This window comes from Ovis canadensis, chromosome 15 (genome assembly GCF_042477335.2).
Source record: "Ovis canadensis isolate MfBH-ARS-UI-01 breed Bighorn chromosome 15, ARS-UI_OviCan_v2, whole genome shotgun sequence".
Classification (NCBI taxonomy): Eukaryota; Metazoa; Chordata; class Mammalia; order Artiodactyla; family Bovidae; genus Ovis; species Ovis canadensis.
In genome coordinates this window covers 51,325,064-51,340,271 of record NC_091259.1, presented here as the reverse complement: position 1 = coordinate 51,340,271, position 15,208 = coordinate 51,325,064, and the positions used below count along the sequence as shown (strand labels likewise).

Below are 15,208 nucleotides of genomic sequence, written 5' to 3'. Positions count from 1 at the left end.
TCCCACTTCCCCAACCTCAGCTTCCAAAAACACCTGGACTCCCGCGACCCGCTCACACCCCCTGCTGGCAGGACGGTGCACTGCGGCTGCCCTGAAACCTGTTGCTTCCTCACCTCTTCAGAAAGCCTCACCTCAAGAATGCCTAACTTTCCCTGGTAGCTCAGACGGTAAAGCGTCTGCCTACAATGCGGGAGACCCGGGTTCGATCCCTGGGTCAGGAAGATCCTCTAAAGAAGGAAGAACCCAAGAGTGCCAGGCTGCGACAGTGCAGGAGCGGCCAAGAGCTTGAGCTACCCCACGTCCAAGGTCAGAGGTGGCAGCCAGGAGGAGCTAACCCCACCCTAGGCCATGGGAGGCAGCCGAGAGGAGCAACCCCACGTTCAAGGAGCGGCGGCTGCACCGGCACAGGAGGGCCGAGAGGAGCTACTCCATGTTCAAGGCCAGGATGGCCGTGAGGAGATATCTCTCGTCCACGGTAAGGAGCAGTGGCTGCTCTTTGCTGGAGCAGCAGTGAAGAGATACCCCACGTCCAAGGTAAGAGAAACCTAAGTAAGACAGTAGGTGTTGCAAGACGGCATCAGAGGGCAGACACACTGAAACCATACTCACAGACAACTAGTCAATCAAATCACACAGAGCACAGCCTGATCTAACTCAATGAAACTAAACCATGCCCTGTGGGGTTACCCAAGATGGGCGGGTCATGGTGGAGAGGTCTCACAGAATGTGGTCCACTTGAGAAGGGAATGGCAAACCACTTCAGTATTGTTGCCTTGAGAACCCCATGAACAGTAGGAAAAGGCAAAATGATAGGATACTGAAAGAGGAACTCCCCAGGTCGGTAGGTACTAAATATGCTACTAGAGATCAGTGTAGAAATAACGCCAGAAAGAATGAAGGGATGGAGCCAAAGCAAAAACAATACCCAGTTGTGGATGTGACCGGTGATAGAAGCAAGGTCCAATGCTATAAAGAGCAATATTGCATAGGAACCTGGAATGTTAGGTCCATGAATCAAGGCAAATTGGAAGTGGTTAAACAGGAGATGGCAAGAGTGAACATTGACATTCTAGGAATCAGTGAACTAAAATGGACTGGAATGGGTGAATTTAACTCAGATGACCATTATATCTACTACTGTGGGCAGGAATCCCTCAGAAGAAATGGAGTAGCCATGATGGTCAACAAGAGTCCAAAATGCAGTACTTGGATACAATCTCAAAAACGACAGAATCATCTCTGTTCATTTCCAAGGCAAACCATTCAATATCACAGTAATCCAAGTCTATGCCCCAACCAGTAACACTGAAGAAGCTGAAGTTGAACGGTTCTATGAAGACCTACAAGACCTTTTAGAACTAACACCCAAAAAAGATGTCCTTTTCATTATAGGGGACTGGAATGCAAAAGTAGGAAGTCAAGAAACACCTGGAGTAACAGGCAAATTTGGCCTTGGAATACGGAATGAAGCAGGGCAAAGGCTAATAGAGTTTTGCCAAGAGAACGCACTGGTCATAGCAAACACTCTCTTCAAACAACACAAGAGAAGACTACACATGGACATCACCAGATGGTCAACACCGAAATCAGATTGATTATATTCTTTACAGCCAAAGATGGAGAAGCTCTATACAGTCAGCAAAAACAAGACTGGGAGCTGTGGCTCAGATCATGAACTGCTTATTGCCAAATTGAGACTTAAATTGAAGAAAGTGGGGAAAACCACTAGACCATTCAGGTATGACCTAAATAAAATCCCTTATGACTATACAGTGGAAGTGAGAAATAGATTTAAGGGACTAGATCTGATAGACAGAGTGCCTGATGAACTATGGAATGAGGTTTGTGACATTGTACAGGAGACAGGGATCAAGACCATCCCCATGGAAAAGAAATGCAAAAAAGCAAAATGGCCGTCTGGGGAGGCCTTACAAATAGCTGTGAAAAGAAGAGAAATGAAAAGCAAAGGAGAAAAGGAAAGATATAAGTATCTGAATGCAGAGTTCCAATGAATAGCAAGAAGAGATAAGAAAGCCTTCCTCAGCGATCAATGCAAGAAAATAGAGGAAAACAACAGAATGGGAAAGACTAGAGATCTCTTCAAGAAAATCAGACATGCCAAGGGAACATTTCATGCAAAGATGGGCTCGATAAAGGACAGAAATCGTATGGACCTAACAGAGGCAGAAGATATTAAGAAGAGGTGGCAAGAATACACAGAACTGTACAAAAAAAGATCTTCATGACCAAGATAATCACGATGGTGTGATCACTCACCTAGAGCCAGACATCCTGGAATGTGAAGTCAGGTGGGCCTTAGAAAGCATCACTACGAACAAAGCTAGTGGAGGTGCTGGAATTCCAGTTGAGCTATTTCAAATCCAGAAAGATGATGATGTGAAAGTGCTGCACTCAATATGCCAGCAAATTTGGAAAACTCAGCAGTGGCCACAGGACTGGAAAAGGTCAGTTTTCATTCCAAACCCAAAGAAAGGCAATGCCAAAGAATGCTCAAACTACTGCACAATTGCACTCACATCACACGCTAGTAAAGTAACGCTCGAAATTCTCCAAGCCAAGCTTCAGCAATATGTGAACCGTGAACTTCCAGATGTTCAAGCTGGTTTTAGAAAGGGCAGAGGAACCAGAGATCAAATTACCAACATCTGTTGGATCATCGAAAAAGCAAGAGAGTTCCAGAAAAACATTTATTTCTCCTTTATTGACTATGCCAAAGCCTTTGACTGTGTGGATCACAATAAACTGGAAAATTCTGAAAGAGATGGGAATACCAGACCACCTGACCTGCCTCTTGAGAAATCTGTATGCAGGCCAGGAAGCAACAGTTAGAACTGGACATGGAACAGACTGGTTCCAAATAGGAAAAGGAGTATGTCATGGCTGTATATTGTCACCCTGCTTATTGAACTTCTATGCAGAGTACATCATGAGAAACGCTGGGATGGAAGAAGCACAAGCTGGAATCAAGATTGCTGGGAGAAATATCAATAACCTCAGATATGCAGAAAGTGAAGAGGAACTAAAAAGTTTCTTAATGAAAGTCAAAGAGGAGACTGAAAAAGTTGGCTCAACATTCAGAAAACGAAGATGATGGCATCTGGTCCCATCACTTCATGGGAAATAGATGGGGAAATAGTGGAAACAGTGTCAGACTTTATTTTGGGGGGCTCCAAAATCACTGCAGATGGTGACTGCAGCCATGAAATTAAAAGACGCTTACTCCTTGGAAGGAAAGTTAGACCAACCTAGATAGCATATTCAAAAGCAGAGACATTACTTTGTCAACAAAGGTCTGTCTAGTCAAGGCTATGGTTTTCCCTGTGGTCATGTATGGATGTGAGAGCTGGACTGTGAAGAAAGCTGAGCGACGAAGAATTGATGCTTTTGAACTGTGGTATTGGAGAAGACTCGAGAGTCCCTTGGACTGCAAGGAGATCCAACCAGTCCATTCTAAAGGAGATCAGTCCTGGGTATTCTTTGGAAGGAATGATGCTAAAGCTGAAACTCCAGTACTTTGGCCACCTTGTGGGAAGAGCTGACTCATTGGAAAAGACTCTGATGCTGGGAGGGATTGGGGGCAGGAGGAGAAGGGGACGACAGAGGATGAGATGATTGGATGGCATCACTGACTCGATGGACATGAGTCTGAGTGAACTCTGGGAGTTGGTGATGGACAGGGAGGCCTGGCGTGCTGCGATTCATGGGGTCACAAAGAGTCGACACAACTGAGTGACTGAACTGAACTGAACTGAAGAATGCCTGTCACCAGGGAGGGAGATGAACCATAGACCCTCTCCACCCTCTAGCAGCTCAGTCTAAGAAGTGGGCCCAACGTGAAAGCAGACAATGCCAACCCAGAAAGGAAGTCCTAGCATCTAAGAAACTGCAGGAGCACAATGAAAGAGATTAACATTGCCCAGGGAGGAGTCAGTAGGTGATTCCTAAAGTAAACCCTGAATAAAGAACACAAGCAGACGTGAGGGTAGGCATACCAGGCAGAGGGAACAGAACATGCCAAGTCAGGGAAGCATACAAGAGGACACTGATTGGCTTGAGGGGCTGTACGTGATTGACTGTGCTACACCTCTGGAGCTTCCTACCAAAGCAGCTTGGTTGAAAAATAAAAACAAATCAAGCTGACTTACGGGGCCTCCCCGAAGGCTCAGGAGGTAAATAACCCGCTTGCCAATGCAGGAGACAAAGGAGACACAGGTTCGATCCCTGGGTCAGGAAGACCCCTTGAAGGAGGAAATGGCAACCCACTCCAGTATTCTTCCCTGGAGAATCCTTTGGACAAAGGAGCCTGGTGGGCTACACTCCATGGGGTTGCAAAGAGTCAGACATAACTGAGCACACCACACACAAGCTGGTTTCTGGGAACCTGACAAAGCTCTATCACCTGTCACACTGGGAAAAAGCTTTCTTTCCTGAGGGCAGACAGATCTCATGTGTCCAGTGTTCCCGTATCTGGTCTTTCTTACCCTTAAGAAATGGTCCATCCTGTCTCAGTCAGTTGACCATCTTTGCAACTTAGGTCTTTTTTCCCCCGCCTCAGGCTCCTCCTCTGGAAGGTGGGAAAATAACCCTTATCTGCATTCCTCTCAAACAGCCATGGAAGCTCCTGGCACCACAGTGGATAGGATCCAGGACCCAAAGCCCCTCATCCCTCTGGGCAGGCCTGCTGAGGCAGGCAGTGGTACAGCCCCTTCCTCTCAGATCAAGCTGTGCTCTCCACCACCACTCCACACAGCCCCCATGCCAAAGTCAGGGGCCCACACAGTTTTGTTTCAGGTGTTTTATTAAGTGGGCCATACTGCAGCTGGTTTGTAAGTTGCAAAACAACATAAATTTAACAGTAATAACAGCCAGTTAGACTGGGACAGCTTTTTCTTTCCTTAAAAAAAATAGAAAAAATAAAAGAAAAAGACTTAAAACATACAATGGAGGGTTAAATAAATAATACATTAAAAAAAAAAAAGGAAAACCTGTTAAAACATGCTTATATTTACTTCTGTGCAACTGTGTGCCAAGAGGAAACGTGATTCTCCGCACGATGATATATCCCAGCATGTCACCTTCCCAAATAATACTGACAAAACAGAAAAGACGTAGGGCTGACTCATCAGTGCTTACAGAGGCACTACTAAAAATCCCTTTGATTGGAGTGTGGGGATTCCTGCTCAGCACACCTGTGTGGCCCGTGAAAGCCAAATATCTATAATAATGTTAATATAGAAAACATTAGTTTAAAAACGATGTGGAATGGCCTCATTAACGCGGCAGGGCGAGGAGGCAGAACTGCCCCGCGGCGCCGCAGGCTCAGTCCAGGGAGGCCGCAGGCTCCAGCGTGGCCACGGCGAGGGAGGGCGCCAGCTTCAAAATAAGCGGCACCAAACCTCACCTCCCTCTCCCTATCACTCTTTCACATGAAAGTGTGTAAAAAGCAAATCAGCAAATAAACTCTAAAATAGATTATTTATTCCAAAAATCCTCTACTTTTCTTTTTACAGTGAGTGTACATCTCGTCTCATCTCCTGCACAACTCGCTTAGGTCCCTCTGGGAAGAAGGGGCGAAGTTGCAGGCGAGTCTCTGGGTCCCGCTGCTGGCTGGTGCTGGGAGGTCAGATATCGATGCCCTTGACCAGAGACGTCTCCAGTGTGATGTTGAACTCCTGCAGCGTCTGCAGCACGCGGATCAAGGAATTGACAAGTGTGTGGTCTTTGATCAGCGCCACATCCTCATACATGTGTGCAGTGATGGGGCAGTCGGCCAGCAGGGCGATCCAGTGGTGCAGGAGGTGGTCTCTGGCAGGGAAGGATCCGTTCCGATGGGTCAGAAGGACAGGAGAAAGTTATTGAAAGCCCAAGGGGGAACCTGCCCCATCACCTCCTGAACCAAGTGTGAAGCAGGAGAGGCAGGTCTCTCCCCACAGTCCCCTTCCCCCTCCCCTAAGAGCACCTGGTAAAGATGCCTTATAAGGCTTTAAAAGGCTCCTACTGGGAGGTACCTGGCTTCCCAAGTGGTTCAGTAGTAAAGAACCCGCCTGCCAATGCAGGAGACTTGGGTTCAATTCCAAGGTCAGAAGATCCCTGGAGAAGGGAATGGCTACCCATTCTAGCATTCTTGCCTGGGAAATTCCATGGACAGAGGAGCCTGACCAGCTAGTCCATAGGGTCACAAAGAGTCAGACACGACTGAGCATGAGCACAGTCAGAATCTGCTTGGGGGCTACCCAGTCCCAGGAATGCTGATCCAAACAGACCCCCGCACAAGGCCTGCTCCTCCTCCCCTGCTGCCCCCTCTTCCCTCCAGACACACCGTCAACCAGACACTACATCTCCTCTGCATCACATCCTCCATCTCCTAGAACCTCACTCCTCTCCACAGCCACCACCACCAAAAATTACACAACAAACTGACACACAAATAGCACTTAGCAGGTGCCAGGCCCCTTTATAAGAGACAACCTTCACGACAACCCTATGATGCGAGGGAGCTGCTATCAGTGCTATTATTATCCCCACAGTAGAGATGGAGAAACATCTACTGGTTGATGGAGACAAGCATTTATTCAAGAGCACACCGCCAGAAAGCAGCTGATCTGCGATGCGAACCTGGCGACTCTGGTTCCAGAGTCTGTCTTTAACCACTATGCCAACTCCTCCCTTCCACGGCCTAAATAAACCGCCCTGTTTATCTGGTCTTTGTGCTCTCACCTGACCCCTGGAATAACCCCTAACAATCTTGTCCACTCTGATGTGTGCCATTCCTGATATCAAATGACTATCATTTCAGTCCGCTGATTAATCAACTCTGTCCCAGCTCCTCAAGGCCCCCATCCTACTACCGCCCATCCCACCTTCTGCCTGCTAATTCCTAACCCCACATCCTCTGCTTCGTTTAGGGCCTCTCTGCTAGTTTCGTCTGCTTCAAGCCCCCTCCTGACGTCTATCCCTTTGTTAAGGCTCACCTCAAATGCCACCTCTTCCTCAAAGCCTCCTCTGGTCTTTCTCCTCTGCGTTTTCAGCAAACCTTATCAATGAGTACTTTATCAAACTCTCCCAAGCTTCTGCTTTGTACTGTACTTAATTAGGACAAGTGAACTTCTAAATGGTAGGAACCATGTTTTTATTCAGCTTTATTCCCACACCTTCCATGAGACCTAGCACATTCAAATGTTTGTTGAAGGAGTGACTAGATACATATACTCTGCTTCAGATTTTACCAGGGGGGCAGTTTTATTCCTTCCCATCAAAATGCGGCCCTTCCTCCCCAACTAGACACACGTTCTCATCCCCACACCCCCCCACACACATGGTACATGAAGGAAATTAAGGGCGTCCACCAAGCTCACAAGGCCTTACCCACCCAAGGGCATGTGGTCACACGATACTCCCCACCCCCAGCACCCCCAGCACCTCCAGCACCACCTGCAAGGCTGGCTGCCTGCACGCCGGGCCACGGGGCTGCAGTACCTGGCTCCCAAGCACACCAGCATCTGAAACTTGCCATCCTTGCCAATGTTCCGGGGATTATTGTTGATTGCTGTGACAAATCGGCAGAAGTTCCGGGCCCTCGTATGCCAGTTCTCCTCAGGGACAAGTTCGTTCTGCTCCAAAGTCTCATAATAGGTTTGTGCTTTTTCTGTGAAGAGGAGAAAAGCTTGCCAGTGACAGAGACTTTCAAAACGAACCTATCCCTGACTGTCCTACCTCAGGGCCCTCCAGGTCAATGCAGGTAACTCAGTGAGAACAAGGGTGTTCTGATGTCCCTGGTCACAGTTCAAAATGATTCTTCTGTTCCCTAGCTCTGTGTTCTAAATTCCTTAATGTGACCCTTGATATAAAGATGGTCCTTTCTCAACAAAACTCCTGAGGAAGAAGCTTCTTGCATCTATTTCTCCAGGTGGGGTCTAACAAAGGGCTTGGACTCCGGTGCTATCAACTGGCCTCTTGGACCTACAAGCAGGAAGTGTGAGGGCTCATGACTAAGCCCGTATTATATATAACAGATGCCTGGAAAGAGTCTTTCCAATCCAGTTCACAGGAGATGAGGGGTGAATGGTGGGGTAGGGTTGGGGTAGGGGTGTCGTCTCATTACCTTCAAGAAAAGCCAGGGCCACCAAACAACAGATCTAACCTGAGACTCACTTGATTTGGCTTCTGTATCTCAGACGCTGGTGGTCAGCACCCACACATTAGACTGATGATCCCCTCATGTCTGCATGCTTTTCCCACCCTCAAGTCCTAGCCCAACTCACCCAAAAAATCCCAAATGAAGACATTTTTGAAGAGCCGTGGTGACTTAAATCCATGTTGGAAGGCCTGTTCCAGGGCCGAGACAAGGCCGCATTCTCCACAAAGCAACAGCGTCAGACTACCTCGCTATATAAGGAAACAGGGGAGAGTGCCAGGCTAGCCTTGATCAAGATGCCCTGCAACCACTACACCCCAAGCCCACCACCCAAACCTGGGACGGCAGCAACACTCAGGCAGGGACCTTGTCTAGTCTCCCAGCACCTGGAAGGGCCCAACTCAGAGCCAGTCTCAGTGAAAAGCTGTTGAGTGAACAGATGATAGTTCTGGGTCCCCAGTAGGAGACAAAGCCAATGTGGCCACTATTAAGGAGACGCAGACAGATTCATAAGACAAGAGAAATACACACAGCTCACTGGACTCTCCTGTGTTGTCAAAATATAAGGAAAACAGGGTAACCCTAGGCACAGGTCCCCGGAGGAAGGAATATGCTGAATCTCAAACTAACTGAGGCACATCTTTGAGCCTGGAACAAAGTTATTCTCTCTTATTCAATATAAGGCCCTGGACTGGAGGGTAGGGAGGCTCACCTCTTTCTCAGGCTTATGGAAATGCTTCACGATGCCATTGACTGCCTCACCGATGGACTCTTGGATCTGCCCAGTGTTCAGCTCTGATTAAAAATCAAGCAGATATCCAGTCTCAGAGGTTAATAGTGCTTGGTTGACAGAGCAAAAGACTCAGGACATAGGGAAGGCCCACAGGAGAGGTGGGGCAGCCTGGACCCTGGGAAGAGTTGAGTTGCTCTTGGCTCACCCAACTTTGTGGAGCTAGCTCTTCCTAAAATCTTAGGACAAAAAGCAACATCTAATACCTTGGAGTCTAGTCTCTAACAGATGCTCGGAAAATTTATTATTTGCCCTGGAATTCTGGCAACCAAAAGAGTGCCAAGCCTTGACAGTGAAGCCAGGAACTTGATAGTGAAAACAGGCAAGGCCAGAAAATAGACCCCTCTCCTCCATAGGGTCACATACAAATACCACAGAGGATCGGGCCTGGCTCCAGGAGCTCTCCCCTCTCTTCCCAGTCCTCTAACGGGAGTGCCAAATCCCTGCACTGCTTCATGAGAGGAGGGTGGCAACGCCTGATGCTGCTTTGCAGAGGTAGTTCCTGAAGCAGCTGTGCAGGCACGGATCTGGGCTCCCTCATCAGGGCTCCCAGAAATCTGCCCATTCTCCAGGCTGGGCAGTGTGAGGGCCCAGCCCCATCTTCCACTTACTGGGTCTGTTGTTGGGTGAGATGGTAACGAGCCTCCGGATGACGCTGGGAGACTGCTGCAGGGGCGGGGTCCGGCATGGCCTCTCATCCACCTCAGGCTGGGATGTGAGCAGCTCCCCGACCAGAACCCGCTCCAGGCTCCCGTCATCCATGCCCTTCCCCAACCAGCGGCCACATGGAAACCTGAGGTTCAGGCAATAGCCTGTCAGAGCTGTCAGCTCCTTCACTGTCTTTCCCTTTGCTGATCCACAAAGGCCATCAACAAAGCCGATCCCTGGCGACAGGCTCTGAAACTGGCCTGGGACCCCTCGTGGCCCTGCTCCCCATCCCATTGTGAAGCATCAGGGAAGCCACCTGAGTGATGGGTGGCCTGAACAGTGGTAACAGACACTTCCACTTGGAAAACCCTTTTTTGTCTCTTCCAACAAGAAGCCTCAGCCTATCACACCTAAAAGGTCTCCCTGAGAAGCCCACATACCCAAGCATCAAACACAGCCCCTGGTAGTACACCAGGCCCCACTGTCTCAGGGCAGAGCTGAAGAACACTTACTTGTAGGTATGTCCGGTGATCTCATTCCTAACCATCACATACTCCACCAACCATTTGGCATAGAGTCCAGAGTTATCATGGCCTATCTGCACAGTAGTGAGTTTCCCCAAGTTCTGGCACTGTAAGAGAACAGGGAAACAGAGATGATAGGAAGGTCCAGAAAATAGGAGAAAAGTGCCACACTGCTCAGAGGCAGAGATCTTACTAGCTGCCTGCAAGCTGCAGAGCTCATAGCTCCACCTGCCACCAAAGCTGGCAGTACAGCACTATCTCATGAGGAACGATGCTGTGAAAGAAAGATACTGCAACCTAGAGGAAGACCTAGGGCCTGGGAACAGAAAGCTCTGGAAATGGCAGAGCAGTCTGAGGTTTCTGTGAATCCTTGGGTTCAGCAGCTGAAAGAACTCTTGAGAATTCCTCAACACGCCATGGACAGGGAGGTATGCAAGTCCCGATGGGTACCTTCCAGCCAGAGACCATTTACACAGGACAGGCTCCCTCTCCTCAGGTCAACCCTTGGCTCTGGCCTCTGGTCATCCTGGGACAGGTCAGCTGTGCTGAAACATAATACTGTATAGAGCAAGGCCTCTATAGAACTCCAGAGGAAGGTGCCAAAGTAGCAGCTGAAACTCAGACGCCCAGAGCCTGGGGATGTGGTCCCTGGGTAACACATACCTCGAAGGTCATCTCTAACAGGTTCCTGGGAATCTGCAGGATCTGTGTCTCACCCAGTTCTCCTGAGATGCAGATCCATGGGTTGGCGGTGAACATAGAGCCCCCCAGCTTCTTGCTCGGTACGATCAGGATGTGGTAAGGAATCACTGTTTAGGGGAAGGCATAAGGCATTGGAGGAGATCAGGAATCCCTCCCTTACCTGAGAAGGCCCTGGCCTGCCCCAGGTGTGCTGGCCTGGTGCAGAGCCTGGAGCAGCAGGGCCTGAGGCCAGTTTAGAGCATTAGCCAATCTTCTCAGTCTCACTCCTCCCAGGGTTATCACCCAAATGTCCACACCCACGCCCATCTGTGAGCTCAGAGCTAAGAAAAACTGTCCCTTAAACATGACCGCCAACTCAACACTACTGAATGGCTTTTCAGAGCACTTTTCTATCTGTCATCTCAAGGACTCTAGTAACAATCTCCAAGGAAGCCAGGCAGGCATCACAATCCTTTCCTAAGCCCCCGAGAGGGAAACAGTTTCCCTCAGACCTCCTACAATTCCAGTCCAGCGCTGCTTCCACTCTGGGGAGGAGAATGAGTGTCATATGAAAACAAGAGTCCACAATGCTGAGTCACTAGCCAAACAACTAGCCATGGGCAAATTCAGACTCACTTCAGTTTAGCTCCTCAGTCATGTCCAGTTCTTTGCAACCTTATGGACTGCAGCAACTGTTTACCTAACAGAGCATCCTGGGCCTTTCTGAGACCATTTCAAACCCTTTTCCTCACTCTGCAAATAGGGAGATGAAGGCCCATTGCAGGGGCAGACACTGCTCACAGATCCATAGTGAGTTAGGGCAGAACAGGGTCCAGACCCAAACCTTCCACAGCTATCTGGAGTTCTTCCTGCTACTTCAGGAGCTACTTTTCCCTGAGGACCAGTCTGAAACTTTCTCTGATATTGAATGACTTTCTCAACCCAAAACAAAAGGGAGATTTCTTTACAGGTGTGCAGAGCAGGCAGTGAACTTCACCATCCCCAACCCACTCCATCTTAAGCCCCAGAGCTGTGCCCAACCACCGTGATAACACAATGGCCCAAAGTATGAGCATCCTATTTCAAAACAAGAAGAAGAAACTTCAGAGAAAAAACAACCTCCAAGGAGGGCTAGTAAAGACCTCTCTCCCCACAGAAGAAAGGACAAGTGATCATCTCCTTTATTTAAAAAGGGGACAGTAAGTTAGCCTCTGACAGGTTCATGAAGACTGGCAATGGGAAGGCTGGGGGAGCACAGGGCCACTCACGGATAGTAGTGAAGACATTGGTGAAGCAGAAGTAATCGACGGCATTGAAAGAGAGGAGGTGATAGAGGAACTGCTCCTTCTCGTCGTCACAGCGCAGGAAGGCGTAGCGCTTGTAGAGTTTTCTGTCGGAGAGGAGGTAACACATCAGTCTCTCAGCCAAAAGTAGGGGAAAGAGGCTAGAAGTATTCAGTTCCTGAGGGAGATGGCTAAGGAAAGAACATGAGGGCAAGCCTCAAAAAGGAACAAAGCCAGCAACTCCATCTGAGGGGTAACACGAAAGTAGCTTAACCTATAGAGGAACAACAAAAGCCAAGCTCTACTCGTGTCCAAGAGCTGACGTTACTGTAAAGTGTCAGAGATTGTGGGACCTCTTTTGCTAACCTGAAGGCTTCTACAGGGCATCATCCCAGTGTGTGGCATGCAAGTAGCAATGGCAAGAGGTAGTGGTTAGCATTCCTACCAGAGCTAGTCTCAGACCCTCGGCAGACCTGAAACCCAGAGGTCAGAACACTGCTCTGAACATGTCAGAGGCAAGGAATGGAATGTTCCAGGTCACAGGTAAGGAAAAGCTGTACAGAGAATGTTCTTACCCTCTTTTCAAACTTCCTCCCATCCCCATCCATCCAACTGCTCACTCCTCTGCTGGACAATGCAGGCACAGAGGGCCTATCTTCCCCAAGTATCAGGGACACAAAAAGCCCAATGCAAAGGACCACAGCACAGAGAAACACACAGAGAACAAAGCAAGGTCCCTGTCTTGCCTGCCCAGACTGCCATCACCATGCCAGAGAAGTGTGGGATTCAGCAGACCTGTGAGGTTCTACCTAGACAGTTTATACAGTTCTTCACACAGATAATTCACCAACCCAGGAGCCAGAGAGGGAAGCCTATCCTCAAATACGGTCTATATGAATAAACCTGCTCACGGCCACAATACATAACATAACAAGTTGCCAAATAAAAGGCTCTAAAAGGTTCTCTCTGGAAACTGAAAGAGCCGTAAGCTTTGATGGTCCTAGAAGAGAAGGGGCCTGAAGGACAGTACGTATTCAGACAGGGGTTGCAGAAGGAGGACAGGGTATAAAAGCCAGTTTAGCCAGAGTTGAGGGCTCGGGGAAGTAAACAGTTAGCGAGAGACTGAAAAGTCTGGCTAGGGTAAAATGAAAGTGAAAGTGAAGTCGCTCAGTCGTGTCTGACTCTTCATGACCCCATAGACTGCAGCCTACCAGGCTCCTCCGTCCATGGGGTTTTCCAGGCAATAGTACTGGAGTGGGTTGCCATTGCCTTCTCCGTAAAATGAAGGCAGGCCTAAATATTCAGGCTAAAGAGATTGCAATCTGCCCTACAAGTAATAGTTTTCTTAGAGATAAAGGGAAAGACATGACCAACTTCAAGAAATTTAAATTCGGCACAGCTGAAGGGTGAAAGTGGCATGAAAGTGAACCCCAGGGAGTGGCAATAAATAAGGAGACAGATGGAATAGCAGCTAAGGCCCTGAAATGTGTATGTGGGAGGTAAAGCTAAGCAAGGGGTCACACGGACTCAAAACCAGGAACCTAAGTAGGGAAAATGCATACAGGGAAAGGTGTATGGTTCCCACCTCCAAAGAAAGCAAATTTTATTTTATTTTATTTTTTGTATAGCAGAGTTTTATAAAAGTATAAAACGGGACAGAGAAAGCTTCTGACATAGACATCAGAAGGAGGCAGAGAAAGCCCCCCTCGCTAGTCTATGCAAGGAAGTTACATACTTTTAAAAATTAGTTATAAATCAAAAGAATGTCTCAAGTTTGTAAAGATCTTGCTAGACCTACTCCCATAATTTATATTTTAAGATAACAGGATCAGCCAGGTTTCAGGAAGGAGAAACTGTCCTCAATCAGGATACACTGTTGTTATATAAACCTTAGAAGAGAAGTCGCTCAGTCGTGTCCGACTCTTGCGATCCCATGAACTGTAACCCACCAGGCTCCTCGGTCCATGGGATTTTCCAGGCATGAATACTGGAGTGGGTCGCCATTTCCTTCTCCAGGGGATCTTCCCGACCCAGGGATCAAACCTGGGTCTCCTGCACTGTAGGCAGACGCTTTACTGTCCAAGCTACCAGGAAGAGTTTAAACTGAATTGTTTGTTGTGTAATCATCAGTTCCTGGCTTAAAGGAAAAACTGTTTTATGTAACTACGACTAATGAATGTAGAGAAAAATAAAAGGAAAAAGACATTTGTCCTTTCCTTCTCCCTGAGAATTTCAGACCCCATCTCTGCTTTGAGAGCCACAGACCCCTTTCTCCTCCTCCAGTACCCTGGACTTATCAACCCACCTAAGAATTGACTCTCTCACCCCTTCTCCTTTTACCTTCCATCTTTCCCAACATCAGTTTCTCTTTTATTTTTTAATTTATACTTTAATATAAATTTATTTATATTAATTGGAGGCTAATTACTTTACAATATTGTATTGGTTTTGCCATATATCAACATGAATCTGCCACAGGTGTACATGTGTTCCCCATCCTGAACCCCCTCCCACCTCCTTCCGCATACCATCCCTCTGGGTCATCCCAGTGCACCAGCCCCGAGCATCCTGTATCATGCATCGAACCTGGACTGGCGATTCATTTCACATATGATATTATACCATTTCAATGTTTCAATGCCATTCTCCCAAATCATCCCACTCTCACCCTCTCCCATAGAGTCCATAAGTCTGTTCTATACATCTCTGTCTCTTTTGCTGCAGAGAAAGCAAATTTTAATAAGTGGCAAACAAATAACGATAATGATAACACACCCCACCTGTGGTTTTTTAAAAAAAAAGGAATGAACAAGTACTGTAACAAATGCTATGGGTGCCTGGGGAGGAATGGACCAGGTCGCTGGGGTATCTGGGCAGACTCCAGCAAAGAAAACCTGTGACTAGGCCCTGAAAGAGCTTAACACATCCTGAGAAGTATGAGGGGTCTAAAGTGGCTGGAGCTGTAAGCAAACTGACAAGAAAGATGAGAGGAGTAGGATGGAGGAGTAGGTAGGTTTTGATGAAGTATCTCTTTCTCTCTCCCTATACCCCACCCAAAATGCAGTCTGTGGCAGCAAAACTCTCCTCATTTTCTAGTCACTGAAGTAGCCCAGGGGTCAGAATATCA

General features: G+C 48.0%; 1 protein-coding gene across 2 annotated transcripts in view; it reads right to left on the bottom strand.

The window, feature by feature from the left end:
* Positions 1 to 4,801: 4,801 nt before the first annotated feature.
* Positions 4,802 to 15,208, bottom strand: part of DENND5A (DENN domain containing 5A) — a 102,561-nt gene continuing 92,154 nt past the window's right edge. Inside the window, exons 16-23 of one of the 2 annotated variants that reach the window (XM_069554425.1) lie at positions 12,067 to 12,188; positions 10,781 to 10,926; positions 10,106 to 10,224; positions 9,557 to 9,738; positions 8,868 to 8,950; positions 8,283 to 8,406; positions 7,498 to 7,666; positions 4,802 to 5,826 (exon numbers count right to left, since the gene is read on the bottom strand). In XM_069554425.1, the coding sequence (XP_069410526.1) occupies positions 5,643 to 5,826; positions 7,498 to 7,666; positions 8,283 to 8,406; positions 8,868 to 8,950; positions 9,557 to 9,738; positions 10,106 to 10,224; positions 10,781 to 10,926; positions 12,067 to 12,188 (1,129 nt within the window). In that variant the 3' untranslated portion in view covers positions 4,802 to 5,642. The remainder of the gene's footprint in view (positions 5,827 to 7,497; positions 7,667 to 8,282; positions 8,407 to 8,867; positions 8,951 to 9,556; positions 9,739 to 10,105; positions 10,225 to 10,780; positions 10,927 to 12,066; positions 12,189 to 15,208) is intronic. The other variant, XM_069554426.1, reaches the window with a different exon arrangement.